Here is a 16,370-nt window from a genome sequence, read left to right as displayed (position 1 = left end):
TATATATAATATATGCAACAAATTGAAATAAATCAGAAATAATCATATAAAAACATGACATTTACTTGAAAAGTAAATGTACAATTACTTCAAAATACGAGGATAATCTCTTACTTTTAATTTATGAAAAGGATTCGCAGATTGTGCAAGGAGTAGCTCAACCACTGCAAGATGACCACCAGCACACGCCAAGGAAAGTGGCGTGTGATCATTATTTGTTGTTTGTCGATTGACATCGGCGCGCTTCGAGATGAGAAATTGAACTGTGCACAAATGGCCTGCTCTACAAGCCTTCATCAATGGAGTTCTACCTCCTTCTGATTCATGCTCCTTAAATACACAATGAATTAATATAAATAATTCACGCAGAAATGAGAAATTTAACGAGATGAAATGATATGGGAAAATATATAAGAATAAATTTTTGCAAAAGTTGAGTATTATACAATTATAGTAAAGGCGTACTAGATCAGCGCCAAATTGCAATAGAAGATCAGCAACGTCAGTGTGACCGTTCTCGCATGCGTATGTCAATGCTGTATCTCCTGTCTGCGTCTGAGCGTGAACATCTGCCGCAGATTCCAGTAAATATCGAACAAGATCCAAATGCCCTTCCTGCGCAGCCTCCATTAGAGGAGTAGATGCGCCCAGCTCGATATCCGCTCCCGCCTTAATTAAAAAATCGGCAACTTCCAAGAAACCACCGCAACAGGCCAAAGTAAGCGCCGTTTCCTGAGTTTCCTCGGTTTGGGCATTGATGTTTGCACCTTTTGTTGAATATATCCATTACATTGTATTCCTGTTGTTTAATATTATGTTCATTCGAACGAACAACAATACATACCTTGGCTCAAAAGTAAAGCAACCATTTCTTCATGACCCTCGCGCGCTGCTTCCATCAATGGAGTATAACCCTCGTCGTTAACTTCCTCGATATTTGCTCCACGTTCGATCAGAAGCATAGCCAGGTCCACGTGACCCCCGCAGGCAGCTAATGTTAATGGCGATTCAAAACTATCCGTTGGCATATTTACTTGGGCACCTGAATCTAAGAGTAAACGAGCAACTTCCACGTGACCATCCATTGATGCTTCCATAAGGGCGGTATGCATCTCGTCGGTTTTATGCTCCTGTAAAAATAGAAATTATTTTCACCATTATTTATAAAATTATAAAATATCAATGTTTGAATTAAGATTAGGTTGCGTAAAAAAATTCTTAGATATGTTTTTCATTCCGATCTCTTGTCATGTGATTCTATGTACTGAAAGTTTAAACTGTACTTTAAACTATACTAAACAATTTGAAACAAAGCGGCACTACTCACGTGGCGTTAGTTAAAAGTATAAATGTAAATGCTAGATCAACTAATGAGCAAGTTACTCGGCGAATTAAAACATTAATAGCCAATGTTCACATTAGAAAATAGGTAGTTTTCGGAGGAATAATCATAGGAATACCATTAGAAAAGTTACATTTCTTCCTTTTCCGAAACTGACTTTCCAGAAAAAAGAAGATGCAGCAACTTCTATCTGTATGTATGGAATATGATAGATGTTTTCCCTACCAACGCGATTATTTTATCATCTGTAAATAGACAGATCAGAGCGCACTCTATTCCATTTAATTATTATCTTTACTGCACATCATACAGAAAAGGATGAAACAATCATTGTTACTTACCTGATCGGCACCAGCTTCTAGCAAGAAACGGACCATTTCTAAATGTCCCTTATAGCAGGCCAACGTTAATGCAGACTCTTTAAATTCATTGGAATGAGTATTGATGCCGGCTCCATGTTCAAGCAATATCTTAGCGACTGGAACATGTCCAGCGCTTGCCGCTTCCATGAGAGGTGTATGACCATTCTCATTGTGATCCTCGACATTAGCTCCCGAATTCAGTAGGACACGTACAACCTCTTCGTGTCCACCGGCGCATCCATACATAAGGGGTGTGTTACCTTTGATCGATACAATTACATTTGTAACAATACCGAAACGAAACAACACCAACCTCAATAATATTTACACATAGCTTTAAGAAGCTAATGTATTATTGATTTTACGGTATATTACGATATAAAAGATACAAGAAACGGTAGCGTATTTTAATTTTACCTGACGTAGACTGAGCATTAACATCAGCCCCATGGGCAATCAGTAAAGATACAATATCTACATGCCCTGCACTAGCAGCTTCCATCAAAGGGGTGCAGTCCCCCTTGATGCCACGATCTTCTACATTAGCATTCATCGCCAAAAGTACCTGTATCATAGAAAAACGCAATGACAAAAAAATTTCATCGCGGTCTACGAAATTAATTTCAAATAAATTATCTTACACAATTATATGTATCTGCATATAATTATAATGCCAACTTCATGTCCGTGATTAACATGACAGTTTGATAAACAAGGAAAAAAGTTGAAGTATGTATGTATGTATATAATGTCTCTTATGTATATAAGAGACTTGAAGAATGTGTGTAATTGCGTTTTAAAGAACTTTTCCATAAAGAACACATTTCTCGTGAGGCTCTCATGTAATAATTACATAATAATTAAAAATAATTTTAGCTAATTACTATTAATTAGGTAAATTATGTAAATATCACGAAAATGTAGTTACGCAAAAACAGTTGAAAATAGATAAATGTATCAAAAATAGTTTTTCCGACAATAAAATTAAGTTAGAACCCCCTTACTTTCGAGACGAAGTAATAATCGTATACTGTTAAATAGTAAGTAGTTTGTTGACTGTCTGAGTGACTGTAATAACAACAAATGTAATCTAAACAAATTTGAATTGTTTGGACAATTATTAAATACATGCCAAGAGATTTTATTTTTACACCTTGTATCCTTACAGCCAATATACAATACGTAACATTATCGAATAATACGTTCGATATTATTTATTTTCTGATCTTTTTACGTAATGAGAATTACTGTACCAATCTATATTATTACAGCCATTCAAACTATTAATATTAATTACAACACCTGCACAAATACAATGAGTATATTACGTGTACACTAAAATATGCATAAAATACGGATAAAATATGCGTATCAAGAAAATGATAAAGGAGGAGAGGCAGCATGCGCCAACGCGCGCACAAAGCAGAACACGTCTTTACCTATGAGAGGCACTATAGAGTATCTTTCATGATTTTTTTATTTTTTATTTTTTTGGAAAAAAAAGAGACACAGATTTATACGAGAGCAAATTTATGAAATCCATAATCGGGGGGCTCATCATGCACGCATACACATACCACAATGAAGATTAAACGTGTGAGAAACGGAAATTCTTTATTCACACGCACATACGTACTCGGTGCATTTCAATGCGTTTCTAACAAAATTTCATACACGTTTCCTCCCAAAGGGAGGATCGATGTAGTAGGATACGAATTTTTTGGAAATAACTTGGTTCTTAGGAGAGAAAGGGATCGTAGACTAATGATTATTGAATTTGAATGCAAACCTGAGCAAGTTCGTAGTAACCAGCTGAGCAAGCGAGAGAGAGGAGACTTTCTCCCTCCTCGGTGGTCTCGTGGACACTTCGGCCCTCCGTTAATAATTTCCGAACGGTACCGACGTCTCCGTCGGTGCACGCCTCGACGAGAGAACGCTTTTCGTTCGGTGTACGTGGATTGTCACTGCGCATACGTGTTAATGCTGCCGCAGCTTCATCCAATGCACAAGAAACACTCGATGTTAAGCGACGGAGAACCTCGTGGTCGGGCAAGTGCTTTCCATCACCCGATGATAGTTTCCCAATGCCGGCCGCTTCGAGAAGTGCTTCGAGACGCGCTTGAGTCTCAGGATCCACAGAACGTTCGGGATCTTCAGGTGTCAGTAAGAATTTCGACGACTCGGGATGATCTTCGTCCAATTCAACCTGATCGATCGCAAAGCACTCCACCTACAACGAAATATCTGTCGATAAAGCCAAGTTATATAATAATAATAAAGAAAGAAGAAAAGAGAAAAGACTTGGATATAAGAAATTATTCGTCGCCGTCATCTACATTTCGATTATGCTTAATTTATCTACGCTTGATTGATCTGTGGCATCCAAACAAAGATAGGAGATCCTGAGATGAATCTCGATCGAAAAAGATGAGAATGCAGAGGGGAATGTCTCTTTCGTTTCGACTCGGATGTGTTTAGTGTCGTCATCGGCGAACGCGTCCGCGTCATGCTCGAGTTTTGCGCGACTCGGAATGGAACCGCGCGTTATCGCCACTGCGAGAGACAATAAACGTAAATCGGGAACGCGCCGGGTGAAAGTATAATTGTGTGTTTTCTAGGTTCTAGTGAGCGGCCGCTACGACAAGATAAGTGATGTTACGAGCGCTTAGCGCGCGGCCGTTCCCCTGTGAAGGAGCCAGAACTGCTAGGAGAAGGCGGAGAGGGAGGGGAAGGGGAAGGAGGAGCAGCCCCGCTCGACGACGACGATGACGACGACACTTGCACGACTTGTGGTCCTATGAATGGTACACTCGCGTGCAATACCTACGTGCAAGCCATGCGTCGCTCTTCCGCTTATCGCCTCTTCACCCCGCCTCGAGCTGACACGATCGTCGGCCGTCGTACATTCGCGTCGGGACACACACGTATACGCACACACATAGCGCGCGCACGGCGAGTGAGATCGACGGGTTCTTTCCCTTCCAAGCCGTCTGAATAGAAGGAGACGAGGAGGAATTCCGTACCAACACCGTCGGATATAAAATAATATGGTCGCTTCCACAATCCACGCGTGCATCGACCAGCGAGCGAGTGCTGTGCTGTGCTACGCTACGCGCGGAGTGAAGCGGGACGACGACGCCTTAAAGTCTTAAAGCTTAAAGCGTAGTGAGAGAACATCACCAGTACGTCGCGAACGATTACGCGAGCAAGTACAACTGATGGAGAAGGTTCAGAGGTTGGACGGACGAGCTAATCGTCATCGCGAGCGAACTCATGCGGACACTCGCGACTGCTCGCGAGCAAGAACGCGCGGCGTATTGTGGAAAACTCACTAGGTGGTGCGCCCGACAGCAGTGCGACGAACGCAGTACACTGAACACTCACGCAACTCGCGCATCCCACGTACACGACATGTATTGCGCGCGCGCGCGCGCGCGTCATGTTGTACGTATGCGCGCGCGTACAGGCGGATCGACAGGATAGATGCACGTGCGACGCGCGTTGCTCTGTGTTTGTGCAGTGCACCGTTTCCTGCACGACTATGCGCGTACACAAGCATGTATTCTTACGTGTGTGTGTGTGTGTGTGTGTGTGTGTGTGTGTGTTACGTGTGTATATATAACGCAAGCGCGTGCGAGATACTTTACCAGTATTGCTGGTAAAGCGCTCTGACAAATATAACATACACATGCATATCAGTCATTCTTCTTTCACTCTATCTCCTCGTTCCTCCTCTCCACGACTCTTAGAATCTTACGCGTGAGCACGGGGAAGGAGGAAGGAAGAAGGAAGAAGGCTGAAAAATAAAAGATGAGAACATTGGGAATGGCTACGGCATTCGAACACTGCACTGCCTCGGTGGCCGCGATGCTCAGCGAAGCTCTCGTATGCTCCCGTAGACATCAGAATGAAGGTGCAAGTCGTTGCAACGCGCACGCTTGCATTATAGCGAGAGAAAGGAGTGGAGAGGAGGCAACTGGCAAAGATAGGAGAATGTGTGCGGAGAATTGCGTGAGCGATCAGCGAATTCGTGAGACGAAGAAAAGAAAGCCTCAAGCGCTCAACGGTGTCGTCAGCAACTGTTAACTCATACATGTATCAACTCCTCATGGGTTATATAACTTTTTCCCGAATTCTTCGCTGACGTTCCTCCTTTCTTCCTTTCTTTCTTAACTCTAGTCCCTTCATTCCTCCACGATCGCGACCGCAACGACGACGAGGTTACGGCGAGACTAGCCATCTACGTGTACGCATCTAGCGAAACCAAGACCACCTGGTGGCTGATGCGAAATCTAACCAACACGAATAACGATGAACTCGACGAGTGGGTGAGGTGGAGAGGAAAAGTGGTGGTTGTACAAGCGAGATAGAGATTGTGTGAGAAAGAAGATACATTTCTCGATCGCGAACCCTTAGGACGATCTCGACCACGCTCCGTCTAGATAGAACTTGATCAACGACTTTATCTTGCTCCAAGTAAAATTCCAAGTGTAATTCGTCGAATATCTAAGGTGCTTCACTGCGTTAACCGTTAGTTGATACTACAAGTTACTGGAGCTTACCCTTTTCTTCGTCGAGCTCCGATCATTATTTATTCAATTCTTCACTATCTGTTGTTTACAGGTGATTTGATAAAATTTATGCATTTGTGTCATTATGCAAAAAAATGTGCAAAGTACGTTTAGATCTGCCTACTTAATTGCAGACGGATATATATGTGTATGCGTATATATGTATACATACTACACGTGCGCATGTATGTACAGGGTATCTCGAAATTTTTTCAAATACTACTTACTGTGCACCTATTCTGATTTCGCGAATTTCGACGCTCTCTGTGTGTGTCTGCTCAAATGTTTAAAGCATAAAGAATATTTGAGCAAATAGGTATGCCAACGTAATTAACTTTGCACAATACGTTTTTATACAGCGACATAAATACAATTCTATATGTATATGTACAGACCTTGGCAAGAGAGAGGACGAAACAAAGTCTAGAAATTAAAACCAATGTTACAATATTAGAAGAAAAAAATAGCTTCGACTACATGACAACAAAGTCAATAAAAAATTCGTCTTGGATTCAATTTAACAAACTTTTGTGTGAAAACTTGATTACAACAACTTGGTTAATAGAAAGGAGAGTATAATTCTTATGAATTTGTAAAATAGGTATTGTTCAAATATAGTCTTGAAGCTTAAAAGATGTTTGAAGGAAAAAGATTTGAAATAAAGGAATTGGGAATATTCATTATTAAAAGAGCTGCAACATCTTCTTTACGCATTCAAAAGTTACGCTTATCGCATCAATTAATTCTTCTATTAGTATTAAACAGATTGCAATCTATTATACAATTAAATTAAACATTACACTCGTGTAGATACTATACTATAGAGAATTGAGCATTCAATGTTTGGCAGAAAATTAGACGCATATATAAATACAATGTGCAAGAATTAATGATCACTAGTCTAGACTAGGAAGATAACACTAGAAAAAAAAAACCATAATTAAGACATTGCCTCTCTATATGGACTTTAATAATTTTAATTATTATAGATAAACAAGAAATCAACTAGTTAAATTAATTAAGATTTTTTTTTGGTCTTTGATTTTTCTCATCGGTATTGTCGGACACTATTGAATGCGATTGCAAAAGCGCATGGTAATTTGTGTCAAGCAAATTCCGATTGGTATTTTTATGACTTTTAGGTTATAATCGTATTATCAATATCATTCTCTATCATGAGTGATGAGAAAAAAGACAAGGAACAGAGAAATCAATTCTTTTTGTGATCGATGCGATTCGCAACTCGACCTCAGTTAATTTTTCTAAATTATCCTTAAATAGCTGTGTTATAAACAAGAATGTGACAACAAGAGTGGGATTAAATTTGTGCGTTAGAGGACAGCGATAGAGCACTCGCACAAAACAGAAAGAAACATTAATCAGTGAGTGTCAGTAGATACAACTTTGTAAAAAGTATCGTATCATATTCTTTTCCCTTACGAAAGTATTGATCCCTCAAACAATGATGACCCAGGTCAAACATTTCCTACAGAACCTGCAGCAAATTTGACATTTGACTGACAAAATCTGTCGAGCAAGTGTTATCTACGAGAATGTTAATTTCGATTAGACAGAACTTGTATTATTTGGACCATGCTCGTTTCTTTGGTCATTGACTTTACGCTTATTTATTGCTTTACAATGAGCTTGCATACTACTAACATTATTTATATGTGGACAATTAATTTCTTATTACAAAGAAAGGGAAATTAGATCAGAAACGATCAACAATGTGATTAGTAATTCCGTAATAAATAATTCTGTCGACTGTTAGTATTAATCATTACGATTAAATTAATCGGATCACTAGTTATTTTGATTTACAACAAATGATGGTATATGATGTAAATAACACAAAATTACTAAATTATATGTTCATTATTTTCTCGCATTGTGGCCGAGGATTACCTTGAAAAAAGTTAAATTATAGAAGTTAACACCAAAAAAAGAAAAATAATTAAATTAAGAAAAAATGAATAAACTTTTTAATTATTTAACTTGGCACTACCGAACCTTGCGAAAAATTGGTCTGAAGACATTCGTTGGACATACGTTACTGTCAAACATTCAAGTGTCAAGACATTCAAGAGCTGTTAAACCCGATTCTCATGAGTTTGTACATTCCTTCTGAAACTCGCCGCGTGACGCAGCGCGCAGGCGAGGAAATCCTCGATAGTCCACCTTACGCGCGTGTCAAAACTTTTTCCTCCCTGCAAACGTACGTATAAATTACTATAAATCACGATCCAACGATTTATTAAAATTTCAAATAGAATCAACTGCAAGACGACACTCTTTTGTTGATCGAATCGTAGTCACTTTAGGATCATAAAAATACAACCTGACATTCCCTTTAATGATTTATTCTCCTTTTCATATTTCTACCTGTTGCCTTGCAAGTAAGGAGTGATGACGAATGAAATAAAAAATTATTCTTATCTCTCGATTATTCGCTTTTAACTGTTCAGAAAGACAAGTATATTTTTTTATCAAACATACTTGTCGACAAATTATTTCGTAATTTTACAATTTAAAATATATAGGATATATATGTACATACATATACTCTTTTGAATGAAGAGAATAGAAATTTTAATCATTGGACCTGTTCCTTTTAGAGAGCTAAGCTTCTTGCAGGGTTCATTACGATTCTCTTTTTCTCTCCAACGTGGAAAAGGAAGAAAGATGAAGTATGCAAGAATTTTAGTTAAAAAGAACAGACCTATTTTCAAGTGTATCCTTCCATAGTTTCTTAACGAAACTATCTTGGCACAGCGACGACTAGTAGTCATAACCTCGTCGTTTTCTCTGCTTGACTTGAATGTCCTCTCACGCATACACACGAGACATATGCCAATGACACGCGCGAGTTTAAGCACATGTACATGGAAATCACGAGGAACATCCAAACATGTGTGCGCGTAACGGCCGTGTGTGGATGGATATGTCGTTTCACACGCACCATTTCACACACACCAAGCGCGCGCGCGCAAACACACGCACGCACGCATGCACACACGTCGCGTAGATCGTTACGATCGATCCGGTATAACGAGCGCATGCATGCATATAATGTCGCCGACATTCTCGGTGTAACGATGCTGACGCGAAAATACGTGTTAATACAAATAGGAAATGCTAGAGGAAACGCCAACGGATGAAAAAGAGAGAGAGAGAGAGAGAGAGAGAGAGAGGCCAAGAGCGAGAAAGATAGAAAGGAGAGATACTCGAGCGAACTCAACGGCAGATAATTCGAGATCGGAATTGAGCGCGCGTTCCTAGAACTGGCGAACGCGATCCAACGGAGATAGCGCGTGTATCCGCCCTGTGAACGATGACGAGTATGTCAACGTCGTCGTCGACGACAAAGTCGTTGCCGAGAGAGAGGGAGAAGAGAAAGACGACGCCTGCGTAGGATAAAATCATCGTGTTTCATGTCAAGAAGCTCGATTCGTTAAGAATGTTCGTTCGCGAACGCGTGTACACGTATTCACGAGCATAAGCCATAGCTTGCGCACGCACACACACATTCTCTCCCTGCTCCCCTCTCACTCACTCACTCACTCTCTCGCTCACTCACACACACATACATACATACATACTCTCTCTCTCTCTCTCTCTCTCTCTCTCTCCCTTTCTCATTCCATCTGAGAACCGTGTCCCCACCTTTTCTCTCTTACTCTCATGTCCTGTTGGCCGTGCACACGACGAGGCGAAATCTCATCACGTTGCATCTAGGCACGCGCGCGAGCGAGCGAGCGAGAGAGAGAGAGAGGGGGGGGGGGAGAGAGGGAGAGAAAAAGAGGAGTTCATCTAGGATTTAGCGTAAGCGTTTACCTCGGAAACGCTGTCCTCCTCGCTCTCTGACGAATCTGTCATAAAGCGCGGTTGCAGCTCGGAGAAGGTCTCAGTCTCCGATTTCGTGGGACTCGAATTCGAAGACTGGGGAGTCGACGACGTTTTTCCAGTGTCGTGGTGAACGTTCGCTGATGGTGGTGGTGGTGGTGGTAATACCGCTGCTGCTGCTGGCTGCAAGACTGGCTTCTCGAGGCTTTTCTGGCTATCCGAGGTCGTTCCTTGTGCTACATTCTGCATCTTTACCCCCCAGATAAATCATATGACACACAGTTACCCCGCTGATATAGCCGTACCGCGGCAAAGCACACACCGTACACTCGAAATCTCTCCGCAACTGTGCGACTATAAGCTCTCGGGAGGCGAACGGTCGTCGTCATTCACGTAAGCTAATACCCGCCATTTTCACTATGGCCGACGACGGCGAGCGAGACCAGACCAGACTCTCCAATATACCACTATTACCACTTTTCGGTTCTCGTTCTCGTTCTCGCCGCTCGCTGCTGCTGCTGTTGCTGCTACTGCTGCTCGTGCTCGGTGCTCGGTGCTCGCGCCTCGCGGTTGGCCGGCCGCGCCGCGGATCGTAATGATCGCAGTGATCGCACATCCGTCCGCACTCGGCCGTCCGCCGTCCTCCGTAGTCGCCTTAGTCGCCTTGGTCGCTTAGCGCGCGGCGCTTAGCGATTCTCAGCTTTGACGAACCGCGGCGCGATTGAGCCTTCATTCTCCTTCAATCGAGCGTTCGCGGCTGCGCTCCCTCTACGTCTACACTGCGCTCTATCCATGCCACACGGCCTACATGGCATTCATGGCTCATGGCGTTCATGGCAATATTGGCAATGGCACTTGATACACCACTAGATTGACTAGATTTGGCATACACTATTCTGGATTGCTCTACCGCTGCGCATTTGCTCCTTTCGCTATCACCTGTGATCTGTGTTTAGTTTTATTTTTATTCAGATTCCCACTCATTCCATTCTTGTTGTTTATTGTACATTAGACAAGGATGACATAACATCTGGGAGCGCCTAGATAGGAATCTGAATAAAGATAGAATGATAAACATTAAACGTGGATATCCGGCTGATGTTTCCGAACGCAGCCCTAGTACATTGCCACGCGTATTGTATATGGTGTCGTGTCATGTCGTCTGGCGCCCAACTTCAACTGCGCACAGATATTTCTACTCGCCGTGTCTCTTTTCATCTGTTAATTATCCGAATCGAACGATTCACCGTCTGTTAATTATCTGAATCGAACGATTCAACAGTGTTGAAAAAAAATATGTTTCCAAGTGGAAAGTGTCTGTTTGATCTTTAAAGAACGTATTGGTAGTTTTTACACAATTTTATGTTTATGAGAGAGAGAGGAATAGATACATTTGAAAATCATCAAAATAAAAAAAATTAAAGTACAACTCTAACAAATATAAACTTTTATTTCTTATCTAGAAACAACATCCTAGATTGTAGCATTGATCTCAAGACAAAAGAAACTAAATAATTACAACAGGTTGCGATATTTTTCAGTGTTCATTTGTAAAAAATTGAGTTCCTTTTATATATTTTTGTAATTTAAGTTTTTTTTTATTTTCTTTAATTTTTGAAAGATACGACAGTACACAAGCAGAAAAATTAATCTAATGCTTACATAGCTAACACTGTTCAAAACATGTTCATTGTGTAATAAATATATTTTGTATTTTATTTGAAAAACTACTTTTTACAAGTGTTTGAAAAAAATTTTATACTTCAATTGTTATAAATAAGCACAAGTTATCTCTGTTGAAGAAATATCAATTCAACTCTGAATGATGGAAGCCTCATTTTTTTAACTTTGTTATTTGCGCATTATTTATTTTTATTACAAAAACGGTTCAATGTTTATTTCCATCGCAGAACATGGAATATTTAATTCAAATTTTGAGAGTACATCGGGATGTAAAACTCCCAATTTTCCTATCGCTTCACCATAACAGACAATTTCAGCACATCGTTGAGGGAAAAACATTGGATCTGCAAAATACAAATAATAAATTCTTTTGTCGTTTTATTTCACAAATCTGGTATTCTATACTCGTTTAGTTATTTGATCAAATGGATATATTCCAAACACCATAATATCTTACCATCAGCTGCACGCAGATAATATCCACTTTTATTCTTGTTAGCGTTCCAAGGTATCTCTAATAATAATAGCACTCTATCTACCAGACCATGAATTATCTCGAAACCAGCTGATTTATTAGCATATACTGCGCATAAACGGCGATTGTTGCGCGCACCGACTTCCGCCGTGTCGTCTCGCAATACAACATCGGAAACTTCAAACAATTTATGAGGCAAAGGCATTCTTTTATTTGCCGATATTGTTTTAAGCAATCCCGGTAAAAGTGAGGTACGCGCAACCTGCAACAAATTTTTTTTTTTTTAATTAAAAGCTGCTATTTCACACATTTCGATTCGAACGATATTATAATCTAAATTATTTTATATTTCAGTTTGTTTCAACAGTTACAGTACAGAAGTTTTGTATTTTTAATATTCTCTTATTATTTTTAACACCTTCCTTTTTTTTTTAAAAATATTTTCGGTTTACCTGAAACTCTAAAGTTTTTGGATTGGATATATGAACTGCTGGTACATCCTCTATCTTATATCCTAATTTGTCCGCTATATCTTCACGCGAACACTATAAAATAATTAAATGCAAATTTTAGAATCTACTGAATATGTGTGCGTGCGTGCGTGCGTGCGTGCGTGCGTGCGTGTGTGTGTGTGTGTGTGTGTGTATATATATTATTAAGCATGAACAAACTTTTTCGAAACATACCAGTGAAAAAGTCAATGCTTCGGTGAATCCCGCTTGAGTTAATTCTATCCGTATTTGGTCGGTAAGTTTGTTGAGTGGAAACTGCAATTCATATTTGTTTGTATACAAGTATGTGACATCGATACATGAAATTATAATCAGAGTTTATAGAATATTTACTTCTGCCGCGACTGTCGATATATTTGGTATAGTTTTTTCTATTTCATTATATCCGTAAGCGATAGCGATATCTTCATAAATATCGCAAGGATGTATCACATCATGTCTTGTCGGTGGAATTTCCACCATTAATGTATCTTTATCTTTCATTTTGGATTTTAGAGACATTTTTGACAACAACTCTGCAACTTGATCTGGAGTCTGTCTAGAGGGAGGAAAGGGGGGGGGAAGGGAGAGAATGTTTTTAAATAATTATATAGTTACGTCTATAATCATTATTACATTATTGCAACGTAAGATTTAATTACGTACTTAATACCAATGTAACTAATCGCTTTATTGTAGTTGATTTCTTCTGTTCGATATTTTAATTCTGGATAATAGAAAATTTGATTATCAGGATATACAACTTCCACAATTTCAGCTGTATATTTCATATTGCAATACTGACTAAAAGCACAGACTATCGTGTCCAACACTATTTTTGCCTACAGATAATATATAATAATTTGTAAGAATTTGTAATAAAATTACATGTAACATTTCATATATCATTAATAACATTAATATTGACATATAATTAATAACATTAATTATTGACATCTATAATTTTAAATTATTAATTTTAAATAGTATTTGCACGCAAGTAGAAAAATATTATACACACACACACACACACACAAAATAAAAGTAGTATTATGCAACATATAAATGTACATACCTTTGTAACATCGGTTGCTGTACATTCAATAAAAATATTTTTTGTATCAAGTGTGATCTTTGAATGATCCCCATTAATAATAGGAGGGAGAGATAAAACAATACCATTACTATCATACACCACAGGATAAACAGGACTGTCTTTTATAATAGGTAAATATTGTTTGAGCTGCGCGTGTGTCTGTAAATGTTAAAAATACAACTAATATATAGATATGAGATTTCGTTCTTTATATGTGAAACTGTTAACATAATTAACAAATACGAATGAAAGGGACTGCATACTTACTGCATACAATTGTATGATTTCTTCTCCTGTATATTCTTTTTCCTGATAAAGCGGTTTGAAACGTATCTTCGATGGTGATCTAGCATCATATAGAAATGGACCTTTAACTGTATCAAAGTCATGAGTTCCAATAGAAACAAGACTACGTTTTCTTCCTATATTTTGATGCAGTTTATCTTGAAGATCGATAAAACTATTATAAGATTCTTGCGTCAAAGTAACATCTCTCAAAATTGCAGCAACTATATGTCCTCTTACTTTTAAGCACTAAAGAATAATGAGATGGATAATTTAGCTTTAGAATAAGTACATGTATAATATAAAATTTTCTTTTCATAATTATTCTACCTGTGAGCTCATCACTATCCTTTCCATTCTTGTATTTGGTTTGATTGCCTTGTAACATGGTATGGATATCCTATTTAAGAAAATAAAACTTATACTTTGAAATATAATATTTGAGAAATGAAATTTTTGTGATCAAAAATATAGTGCAGCATTTACTTGTTCAAGAATATAAGCAATCCAGTAGTTAGACTTTCCAAGCACAAAAGATCATATCTGTTAGCAGGTATATCAATTTTGTAGATAATCTCTTCAGAGGCATCTATTGTACTTTGATCAAAACCTTGTTCCTTTGCTAATATTTGTTTCTCTGTTGTCTATTTGCAAAAGATCGAGTAATTATTATTAAGTAAAATGTACAAATTGTTAAGATAGTTCAACACTTACCACTTCATCTAGTTCTAAACCAAATTTGAAACATAACGTTTGGAATTCATCGTCAGCTAAATCAAGATTTAAAAATTTACAGATTAAAATATTTATAATACATAAAATAACTTTACTGATACTACGATAGCATCAATAAACACACACACACACACACATATAAAACTTACAATATGTTTGGCCTAATGCTTCAAATAGCAAATCACGTTTTATTCCAATAGTTGGCATCTTTATACTACAACAATCTCAGAGTAAACGAGTAAGTCCTCGATATCTTTTTTTTCACAGTAATATCAGAAATCTAATTAAGTCACCTGTAATTAAAAATACAATAAACTTTTAGGTTAGGTAATATCACCAAAATAAATTTCCATCAGATTACTTTATTCCGAAACAATTAGCGTATTTTTTTGGTTTGACTTAATAATCCTGTTTACATCAAACAAATTCCTTTAATTGTATCGAGAAGTTGTCACATACATCAAAATGATGTATAGTCTTACCGGTTGTTACATTAGCAGATACAGCAATCAATCTGTCAATGTTGGAATTGTTGGAAATGGGAAGAGGCGTGTAAAATCCATATGGGTTTATAGCAATAATCAACATGTGAGTCAAGAGAAATAATATCTGATATAAATTTATTCATTAGCTAACATATTTCGTTTACGTTTTAATTTGTCTTGAAGAAAATATATTTATCTTGTAAAAATGTAAGAAAGATTACTTCATAATTTTCGCAGTTTTGCCGTTGCAGATTGCAGGTTAGCTGCGCTAACTCTTGCGCAGAGTTCAATGCGCATTAGGAATTGATTCTCGGACAAGAGCTTCTTTTTTCATTTAAATGAATTGTAAATAATATATATACACATATACATGTTCGTAAAGATCATTTAATACATAAAAAAAATTATGACACAAAAATTATAACATAAGTTAAAAAGTATATAGAGTTTGTATATATTAGTTATATATTATTTATTTCATTTTTATTAACTATAGTATTTTTGTATTATATAAAAGTTAAATGAAAAATATGCTTTATTATACATGAAAAAGAAAAGAACGCTTTACATACAAAGGTATCAAAAGCTATTAAATCTATTGCGTTGAAATTGAGTTTGTAAACAATACATATATTTTTTTCGAAATACAGACAGTATTAATGTTTATTTGTCTGTTCAGAAATATTCAACTTTGTATGCTGATAAAAGCACAATATTTATAATATTTGATTTAATTCAAAATCTTTTTTATTCATACCTATATAAATATCTTGTTTGAAGTATATATAGCGGCTATAATACTCCAGAAAAATATCTAATGTAGCGCGCGCGCGTTTGTGTGTGTGCGTGTGTGTGTGTATTATAAAGTTTACCTATATATTAGATGTCAAAGAATCTTTCTCCATAATACTTGTTACAAAATTCCCATTACTACAAGTTGGTTGAAAACAACTTGTATTTCCAGCGACCATTGCATCAAACAGAAAAAATGGAAAAATC

General features: G+C 37.8%; 3 protein-coding genes across 6 annotated transcripts in view; all 3 read right to left on the bottom strand.

The window, feature by feature from the left end:
* The window catches only part of LOC108691961 (ankyrin repeat domain-containing protein 17), a 23,141-nt gene extending 12,451 nt beyond the window's left edge, over window positions 1–10,690 (bottom strand). For 2 of the 3 annotated variants that reach the window (XM_018199957.1, XM_018199958.1), the window contains exons 1-7: window positions 10,113–10,690; window positions 3,494–3,934; window positions 2,122–2,269; window positions 1,684–1,964; window positions 845–1,130; window positions 466–767; window positions 115–330 (exon numbers count right to left, since the gene is read on the bottom strand). In XM_018199957.1, coding sequence (XP_018055446.1) covers window positions 115–330; window positions 466–767; window positions 845–1,130; window positions 1,684–1,964; window positions 2,122–2,269; window positions 3,494–3,934; window positions 10,113–10,370 — 1,932 coding nt within the window. In that variant the 5' untranslated portion in view covers window positions 10,371–10,690. Of the gene's footprint in view, window positions 1–114; window positions 331–465; window positions 768–844; window positions 1,131–1,683; window positions 1,965–2,121; window positions 2,270–3,493; window positions 3,935–4,531; window positions 5,099–10,112 lie in introns of those variants that run through there. The other variant, XM_018199959.1, reaches the window with a different exon arrangement.
* Window positions 10,691–11,932: 1,242 nt separating this feature from the next.
* On the bottom strand, window positions 11,933–16,364 carry LOC108691992 (phenylalanine--tRNA ligase beta subunit). Of its 2 annotated transcripts, none has more exons than XM_018200060.1 (13): window positions 16,244–16,364; window positions 15,036–15,179; window positions 14,866–14,921; window positions 14,638–14,795; window positions 14,482–14,551; window positions 14,134–14,400; window positions 13,846–14,025; window positions 13,437–13,612; window positions 13,125–13,329; window positions 12,966–13,046; window positions 12,732–12,824; window positions 12,262–12,541; window positions 11,933–12,148 (listed from the first exon to the last, which is right to left on the bottom strand). In XM_018200060.1, exons 2-13 carry the CDS (start codon window positions 15,091–15,093, stop codon window positions 11,997–11,999), a joined length of 1,776 nt encoding a protein of 591 aa, XP_018055549.1. In that variant the 5' UTR covers window positions 15,094–15,179; window positions 16,244–16,364; the 3' UTR covers window positions 11,933–11,996. The 2 variants fall into 2 exon arrangements, with proteins under 2 accessions (XP_018055549.1, XP_018055548.1); XM_018200059.1 differs by lacking the exon at window positions 16,244–16,364 and adding an exon at window positions 15,369–15,742.
* Window positions 14,484–16,370, bottom strand: part of LOC108691994 (protein cornichon) — a 3,411-nt gene continuing 1,524 nt past the window's right edge. The window contains exon 4 of the mRNA XM_018200065.1: window positions 14,484–14,495. The gene's annotated coding sequence lies outside the window, so the exon portion shown is untranslated. The remainder of the gene's footprint in view (window positions 14,496–16,370) is intronic.

Source organism: Atta colombica, unplaced genomic scaffold (assembly GCF_001594045.1).
Source record: "Atta colombica isolate Treedump-2 unplaced genomic scaffold, Acol1.0 scaffold55, whole genome shotgun sequence".
Classification (NCBI taxonomy): domain Eukaryota; kingdom Metazoa; phylum Arthropoda; class Insecta; order Hymenoptera; family Formicidae; genus Atta; species Atta colombica.
This window is presented reverse-complemented; position numbering and strand designations above follow the sequence as displayed.

What these genes read in the sequence shown, in the direction of transcription:
- LOC108691992 (XM_018200060.1), bottom strand. Translation starts at nt 15,093, where the DNA reads ATGCCAACTATTGGAATAAAACGTGATTTGCTATTTGAAGCATTAGGC. An exon ending in TTGCTTATATTCTTGAACAA is followed by an intron (nt 14,552 to 14,637) that starts GTAAATGCTGCA and finishes TTTCTTAAATAG; the next exon opens with GATATCCATACCATGTTACA. An exon ending in TTATCTGCGTGCAGCTGATG is followed by an intron (nt 12,149 to 12,261) that starts GTAAGATATTAT and finishes TGTATTTTGCAG; the next exon opens with ATCCAATGTTTTTCCCTCAA.